This window comes from Tupaia chinensis, unplaced genomic scaffold (genome assembly GCF_000334495.1).
Source record: "Tupaia chinensis unplaced genomic scaffold, TupChi_1.0 Scaffold000247_1, whole genome shotgun sequence".
Taxonomy (NCBI): Eukaryota; Metazoa; Chordata; class Mammalia; order Scandentia; family Tupaiidae; genus Tupaia; species Tupaia belangeri.
The window spans coordinates 3,416,256-3,424,707 of NW_006159725.1; the positions used below are offsets into that span (position 1 = coordinate 3,416,256).

Sequence of the window (8,452 nt, forward strand, 5' to 3'; positions counted from 1 at the left end):
CCCATCCTCTGTGAAATTTTTATCCTGATCCTATTTCTGATCCTAAAGCTACACAATGTAATTCAAATATGCTGGTTAATTAACAGGTTGACCTTTTAATGAATTATTGCCAAGAACCATATAAATAAGGTCATATAACTGAGGTTTATTAAGACCCTTAAAGTATATTCATTTAAATGAGTTTTAAAATTATTCCATGGCCCAACTGCAGTGGCATGTGTTGCTATGACTCTGTGCTCAACAGGTGGGAACACATGGGAGGCCCAAGCTTGGCTCCTGGTCCAACCTAAGATCAGTCAGTTAGTGCAGCTGATTAGAATCTAGTTGAACCCAAAGGCCAGACACAGTGGTGTGCACCTGTAATCCTGAAGACTCAGGAGGCAGGAGGATCACAACACGGCAAGACCCTTTAAAAAAAAGTTGAGGGCCAGCAAGTGGCATGGAGGTTAAGACAGCTGAATCCCACATGGCCAACTGCACAGTTTGAGTCCCAGACCCAGTGGGTTGGAAAACACACCAGGCACATGTAAGTGTGTGCCCAAAGTCCCAAGAGAAGAATGTAGAAGAAAAGACTGTGGCATGGTCATCCCCCTGGGAGTGATTTCTCACTTTCCCTCTTTCTCTGGCTCTCTGGGGAGCACACACATCCTATAGCAAAAACTAATAGTAGGGACCAGTAGGTGGTGTGTTGGTTAAGGCACTGGATACTCCCACATGGCTGATCACGGTTCAAGTCCTGGACCTGGTGGCTTGTTTTCTCACTTTCCCCCTCTCTCTGTCTTTCTCTACTCAAATTAAAATAAATGATAACCCTTAGGAGCTGAATCTCATTAGGCAATGAGGCTTCCCCTATAGTTTTACTGAATAAAGATTTATACTATGTTGAAAAAAAAATTTTTTAAATGATAAATTAAAAAAAAAAAGTTACTACCAAGTAAACATGTGAACATTATAGAATAAAAAATATATTTAAAAGTAGTTCCCAGGCCGGTAAGCAGTGTGGTGGCTAAGGATGCTGGATTCCCACATGGCTGACCGTGGTTTGCAAAAGTCCTGGACCTGGTGGCTTGCTGTCTCACTTTACCTTTCTCTCTTTCACTCTGCCCCTCTGGTCACATTAAAATAAGTAAAGTTAAAATAATTATTTTTTTAAAAATAACTCCCTTATTGCTCAATTAAACAATTATTGAATCTTAGAAATTTGTCATGGGATAGGACCAGCAGTTGGCATAATGGCTATGTCACTATAGTCCCATGTAGTCGACTGCTGTTAAAATCCTGGACCCAGTAGCTTAAACTCACGTCGAGCACATGTATGTGCATGCCCAAGATCCCAAGAGGAGAATGGAGAATTGTGGCATGGCCACCCCTCCACGGGGTGATTTCTTACTTTGTCTTTCCGGCGAGCACACATGCCCTATAGCAAAAACTTCTCCAAAAAAAGCCATTATTCATAGGAGGGCCAGCCAGTGGAGTGGTGGTTAAAGTGGCTAGATCCTACATCAGTTTGATTCCTGGACCTGGTGGCTTGCTTTCCCTCTGGTGAGTGCATGTGGCCTGTAACAAATGAATTCTTGAAACAATTCTTTAAAATTCAGAATGTGTGCATGCACAGGCTCTGAAAATCCCATAGGTCGAGCAATGGAAAAACAGTGGCTTGTGGTGTGACCATCCTCTATGCCGGATGCTTCTCCTCTCTTCCCCCCCTGCCCCCAAAAGCACAGCAAGCCTTATAGCAAATTATATTAAAAAATGAGTTGGACACGGGAAAGAGGGTGCGCACTTGCCAGCCCCTAAGCTGAATGGTAGCCATTGCTGTCCTGAGCGTCTTCTGCTCTCCAACGTAGCTCTGCTTCCAGAGCTCAGGTAACTGGTTTTACAGTAGTACCCAGTTTGATTCTGCAGACCCTGCACCCCTCCACCTGCAGCATTTATGAGGCTCCAACACCTCTAGCCAGCTCTGGACCTCCCCCCTTCCTGAGACACTAGGCCATTAACAGGCTACCCCAAAATGAGTCAAGAGTCCCTGGTGGAGCCTGAACTTCGGACTGCAGAAGGTCCCCCCTAAATACCCAGAGCACTGAAAAAGTCGATGGTGAACCTAAACATACAAATCCCATGTGTGCTGGGGGGAGAATACCAAACTTTTACACTGAACCTTCTGGGGCCAGCAGGTGGCATGGTGAAACTGCAGGAGTCCCCATGATTTGAATCCTAGACCTGACAGTTTGAAAATCACACTGGGCCAAAACCCTGAGGGGAGAAGGGATTGCCGTGTGGCCATCCCCCCAGAGCAGGGGCGGTAATGGTAGTGGTGGTGGTTTTTCTGCTATCTCTGGCGAACACACATCCTACAGCAAAAATCTCTCAATAAGAAAAAAAAATTGAACACTGGGAGCATGTATTGTTATGTGTGCCCCAATCTTAAGAGTGGAGGAAGGGCTGCAGCATGGCTTTCCCCAGGAAGTAGATTTCTCACCTTCCCTGTCTCTCCAGATAGTGCATGTACTCTGTGGCAAAACCTAAAAAAAAAAAATCCTCAAGCTCCACTAGTCACATCATATACCCACCTTCAAGTTTCATCCCACTGGGACCAGCAGTTAGCATAATGGCTGTCACTGGACTCCCATGTAGTCGACCGCGGTTCATGTCCCGGACCCGGTGGCTTAAAACTCACGCTGGGCGCGTGTGTGCGTGCCCAAGATCCCGAGAGAAAGGATTGTGGCATGGCCATCCCCCCTGGGGGGCGATTTCTCACTTTCTGTCTGGCGAGCGCACGCACCCTACAGCAAAAACCTCTCCAAAAAAGCAAGAAAAAGTTTCATCCCACTAACACTGGCTTTTTAATAAGCAAAAATGCTAACCCCCACTTGTAAATCTAGTAACTTTTTACAAGTTATTTTGACTTTCCCAGTTTGACCAGAGAGAGGGTAAGTGAGAAATCCAGCCACCAGGTCCAGGACTCAAACTGCGGTTGTCTATGTGCAAGTTCAGACTGCTTGGTTGGGTCCATCCTGGAGAAGCACTCACCCAAGACCCCTGCTGCTGTGCTCCTGGGAGGCCTGCCTTGGGGGAGAGGGACTACAGCAAGTGGTTGCTCACTTTTTGCCTCTACTGAGCACAACCTTCCAATTTATGAAATTAAATTGTCTTATTTCCTATTTTTAAGGATGGTCTAGAAAACCAAACTACCCCATGTCACTGAAAAAAATGCAAATACAAAATAATTCAAATACACACCCAGGTATGGCTCATGGGTTCTCTAATTGCATTGCTTTTCAACTTGGGACCTCTCAGACACTAGAAATATACTAAGGTTTCATCAACATCTCCAAGTACAACCTATGGGACTGCTGGGTTCTTTGAGCTTACTTGGACCAATTAAACCTTACACGTGCACCATTCGGAGGCTTGAAATGGTGAGGGAATTGTGATTGTTACTTTCGCTGCTTGACTCCCAGTTTTGGACCCAGTGGCTCAAAGTTCATGCCAGGCCTGTGTGTGGGTACCCAAGACCCTAAGAATGGAACAGGGACTTTAGTGGCCATTCCCCAAGCGGTGGTTTCATGCTCTTCCTGTCAAGAGCATGCTCCCAATAGCAAAAAGCTCTCCAACCTGAAGAGCTAGCAGTCTATCCTAACCACCTCGGAGTCCTGCTTAGAGGAAGTGACCTTTCCATTTTAATTGACTCAAACTTCACTACAGGCTCAGTCCCTTTCTCTGGCATGCTTCCCAGTTATCATTAGCCAGAATAGTTGGCTCATTAGATTTATAAACAAACTGCAAACACAGCTCAGAGCCCTTTCCAAGCAACCTACCTCTGCCAAGGCCAACCAGAAGTGTAACATGAGAAATGAGACCCTTCTCCCCACTTACCTCCAATGCTCATTGATGGACTAGGCTGTAACCCAGATGTGATTACATTAGGCACTCAGATTCTTTTCCAGAGCTCTTGGACCCTGTCACCCAGCTTTGCAGGCAGCTGCTTTCAGGACATACTACTTGGTGTCCTTGGAACAAACCACCTCTACTTTCCACACACACCTTCATGTCCATTCACTACCAAAGGCTTGCCCAAATGGTACAGCAGACAGTTGTATGGTGCCAATTTTAAATAGTTTTATTTAAGACATTGCATTTTCCACTTACGATACAGTGCTTATAAAGTGCAATGTTATTTTTCCCTGTGCATGTGTTCCATTTTCAAGTATTGAGAATGCCCAGTAATTCACTATAGCAGCTGAAATTTTAAGACTGCCAGAGTTCACTACAAATTGGGGTCCTTCAACATGTTACTGCATGGAGCAATGCTATGTAATCTACACTCAGGGTTGGTTTAATCAACTTCTTCAATGGTGGGTCCTGAGGAAGCGCCGCCAGACGGAGGTGCACCCCCGCCGGGAAAGCCCCCAGGCATGCCCCCAGGCATCCCCCCTGGCATGCCCCCTGCACTCTGGTACAGCTTGGTGATGATGGGGTTGCAGACTTTCTCCAGCTCCTTCTGCTGGTGCTCAAACTCTTCTTTCTCTGCAGTCTGAAATGGAAGAAAAAGTTATTTGAGCAGCATTCTTTAGTAAGTCTGATGCCATCTGATACTGAGGGCCTGGGAAAAACTGAACACCAAAGCCTGTTGCAAACAAGATCTTAGGTTCTCTCAGGTCACTCAGACATCCAAGGAAGGTAGCTGCCAACACCTGGGATTCTGGTGGAAACCGCGAATGTTGTGGATCACTCATCATTGTGACTGAGTCCTGCACTCCTCCCCACCCCCACAGACAAGCACTCACCTGGTTCTTGTCGAGCCAGTTGATGATTTCATTGCACTTGTCAAGAATCTTCTGCTTGTCCTCATCGTTGATCTTTCCTTGGAGTTTCTCGTCCTCCACCGTGGCTTTCATGTTGAAAGCGTAGGACTCCAGGGAGTTCTTGGAGGACACCTTGTCCCTCTGCTTCTCATCCTCAGCCTTGTACTTCTCAGCCTCCTGGACCATGCGCTCGATGTCCTCCTTACTCAGACGACCTGTGAAGGAAAAGACAGGCCAAGGCTTGAGTCTCTGTAATCCATAATTTACAATCCCACACCTCTACCAGTAACTGAACATCTGACCGAGTGTCCTGGAAGATTACAACTCTATTCAGAGCACTTACCCTTATCATTGGTGATGGTGATCTTGTTCTCTTTCCCAGTGCTCTTATCAACAGCAGAGACGTTCAGGATGCCATTGGCATCGATATCGAAAGTGACTTCAATCTGAGGAACACCACGGGGTGCAGGAGGTATGCCTGTGAGCTCAAACTTGCCCAGCAGGTTGTTATCCTTGGTCATGGCACGCTCACCTTCATAAACCTGGAAGAGTAAGGGGAGTTACAATGGCTTTTTGGGCTACTCGTAGTTGTAGCTCCAAATTACAGTAAGTCATCAACCAGGAGACATCGCTCAGACATCCAAGGAAGGAACTGCCAACACCAAGACTTCTGGTGGAAACTACGAATGGTTTTGGAATCCGTCATCACAGCGAGACAAACTTCTGGTCTGAGCCCAGTAAGCAGAAGGTGGTGAGCCGCCATACCTGGATGAGCACCCCGGGCTGGTTGTCGGAGTAGGTGGTGAAGGTCTGCGTCTGCTTGGTGGGAATGGTGGTGTTCCGCTTGATGAGGACGGTCATGACCCCGCCAGCAGTTTCGATGCCGAGAGACAGAGGTGTGACATCCAAGAGCAGCAGGTCCTGAACGTTCTCAGACTTGTCTCCAGATAAGATGGCTGCCTGGACAGCTAGACAGAAAGAGAATGTTAATCTCTCAACAGAACTCAGCGTGCCTCACTGAGAGGCCTCACTCGCTCAGACATCCAAGGAAGTCAGGCCATCAGCAGCTAAGCTTCTGGTGGAAACTACGAATGTTTGATCAATCATTCATCATAGCGAGTCAGCTGGACCTCTCACAGGCTGCTTACAGGATTAAAGCTAAGTTAAGAGCCTTACCTGCACCATAAGCAACAGCCTCATCAGGGTTGATGCTCTTATTCAGTTCTTTCCCGTTGAAGAAGTCTTGTAGCAGCTTCTGAATCTTGGGGATACGAGTAGAGCCACCAACCAGGACAATGTCATGGATCTGTGACTTGTCTAGTTTGGCATCCCGAAGGGCCTTCTCTACAGGGTCCAGGGTCCCACGGAACAGGTCTGCATTCAACTCTTCAAATCGGGCACGGGTAATGGAGGTATAGAAGTCGATTCCTTCATAGAGGGAGTCGATCTCAATACTGGCCTGGGTGCTGGAGGAGAGGGTGCGCTTAGCCCGTTCACAAGCAGTGCGAAGGCGGCGGACAGCTCTCTTGTTCTCACTGATGTCCTTCTTATGCTTGCGCTTAAACTCGGCGATGAAATGGTTGACCATGCGATTGTCGAAGTCTTCTCCGCCCAAGTGTGTATCTCCAGCTGTAGATTTGACCTCAAAAATCCCATCCTCAATAGTGAGAATGGACACATCAAAAGTGCCACCTCCCAAGTCGAAGATGAGTACGTTTCTTTCAGCTCCAACCTGCCGTTGAAAATAGATGCATTGTGTTATATAAGTTCCTAGCTCAAAACACCCTGGAAGTAATCCAGATATATTGCATCACCAGTGACCCATACCTTTTTGTCTAGACCGTAGGCAATGGCAGCAGCAGTCGGCTCGTTGATAATCCTAAGCACATTGAGACCAGCGATAGTCCCAGCATCTTTGGTAGCTTGACGCTGAGAGTCGTTGAAATAAGCTGGCACAGTAACCACAGCATTGGTAACAGTCTGGGAACGGAACAAAGAAGCCACTTTAGTGCCCAACTACCACTTCATTAACAAAAACATTTCCTGTCCCAACTTTCCACTTAAACCCCAGCAGCATTCTAACTTTGGCAAATGTTCATTTCTAATGCTTGGAAATCACTCCTCACCCGCAGTTTACAGCTGGTAAGCTCCCTGTGTGTAGTCAAAACTACACTAGGTAGGAGCCTGCAGGTGGCATAGTGGTTAAGGGGCTGGACTCCCACATGGCTGACTACAGTTTGAGTCCTGGACCTGGCAGGTCTAAACACACCAAGCACGTGAGCCCAGAATCTAATATAATAAGAGAAGGGACTGTGGAACACCCATCATCCCCTCTCAGGAGTGATTTTTCTCTCCAGCAAGTGCACAGGCCCTACAGTAAAAATCTAAAAACAGTAATTCCCATAAAGAACGTCACCTAGCACTGGCAGCCTAAGGCCTCACGCCTAGTTCTGGACACTACTCACCTTCCCAAGGTAAGCTTCTGCAATTTCCTTCATCTTTGTTAGAACCATAGATGACACCTCTTCTGGGTAGAAACTTTTGGTCTCTCCTTTGTATTCCACCTGCACCTTGGGCCTGCCTGCATCATTCACCACCATGAAGGGCCAGTGCTTCATGTCAGACTGGACAACAGCATCATCAAACCTGCGTCCAATCAGACGCTTGGCATCTGTGAACAGTATCAATGCAGTCAATTACAAATGCCTTAGAATCTTGTAACATTCTCCCCAGTAAAGCCCAAGAGCCTGACTGATTGAATACACAATACAACCCTGAGGCCAGCAGGTGGCGTGATATTAAGGCATTGAACTCCCACATGGTCCACAATTCAGGTCCTGGACCTGGTGGCTTGCTTTTTCTCTTTGCTTCTCTGGTCAAATTTAAAATAACACTAATTCTTTAAGTAGACTGTTTATACAGCCCACTCTATCTACACTTTGTGTAGCTTGACAAAACTAATGCCTTAACCTTCAGAACTACGTATCTGAAAATAAAGGAGTCCCAGTAGCGGGGATTTCTCTATCGTTTAGGACTTTTAGTTCCACATTTGACAAATTTAACAGTTCCTTGGCATTCTTGTTTTCCATTACCCTTAAGTTCATGTGATAATTGTTTAAAATTAATGACTCACCAAAAACTGTGTTGGTGGGGTTCATTGCAACCTGATTTTTTGCAGCATCACCGATCAGTCGTTCGGTGTCAGTAAAGGCGACATAGCTTGGAGTGGTTCTGTTTCCCTGATCATTGGCAATTATCTCTACTTTTCCGTGCTGGAAGACACCCACGCAGGAGTAGGTGGTGCCAAGATCAATGCCAACTGCAGGTCCCTTAGACATGGTTGCTACGAAGAAAATATCGAGCCCGTGACTGGGAAAGCCAAACGCTTAAGTTTCCAGCTTCCCTTTATAACCAGGAAGCGCACACCCGCGACATAAGCCTGCCTTCCGTCTGAAGCAGCCAGGCAGGGCCAGGAGCAGCGCTGCAGTGAAGTCGCCGTGCCAACCGGCGCCGCAAAGACCGACCCCAGCGGTAGGGACGCATTGCCCTGGGGACCCGCGACGGAGGTGAGCACGTGGCCTCAACCCGGACCCGAGCCCGGGGCCCTTCCCAGGGCCGTGGGGCCGGCGCCGACGCGGGTCGTTTCC

The 8,452-nt window shown here is 47.3% G+C and overlaps 1 protein-coding gene and 1 non-coding gene across 2 annotated transcripts; both read right to left on the reverse strand.

Annotated features, from left to right (window-relative positions):
- Nucleotides 1-4,097: 4,097 nt before the first annotated feature.
- HSPA8 (heat shock protein family A (Hsp70) member 8) lies at nt 4,098-8,172 on the reverse strand. The gene is made up of 8 exons (XM_006148808.3): nt 7,939-8,172; nt 7,271-7,476; nt 6,633-6,785; nt 5,982-6,537; nt 5,571-5,773; nt 5,149-5,347; nt 4,788-5,020; nt 4,098-4,534 (listed from the first exon to the last, which is right to left on the reverse strand). The coding sequence occupies exons 1-8, from the start codon at nt 8,141-8,143 to the stop codon at nt 4,337-4,339; spliced, it is 1,953 nt and encodes a 650-aa protein (XP_006148870.1). The 5' UTR covers nt 8,144-8,172; the 3' UTR covers nt 4,098-4,336.
- LOC114007857 (small nucleolar RNA SNORD14) lies at nt 5,434-5,519 on the reverse strand. Its single transcript, XR_003549442.1, has one exon. It is a non-coding gene; the product is annotated as a small nucleolar RNA SNORD14 (small nucleolar RNA).
- Nucleotides 8,173-8,452: the final 280 nt, after the last annotated feature.

Bases quoted from the DNA above. Each gene is read 5' to 3' on its own strand.
- HSPA8 (XM_006148808.3), bottom strand. From the start codon at position 8,143: ATGTCTAAGGGACCTGCAGTTGGCATTGATCTTGGCACCACCTACTCC. The intron at 6,786-7,270 runs GTGAGTAGTGTC...TTCCGTTCCCAG, and splicing joins CAGAAGCTTACCTTGGGAAG to ACTGTTACCAATGCTGTGGT. The intron at 6,538-6,632 runs GTATGGGTCACT...TTTCAACGGCAG, and splicing joins CCTACGGTCTAGACAAAAAG to GTTGGAGCTGAAAGAAACGT.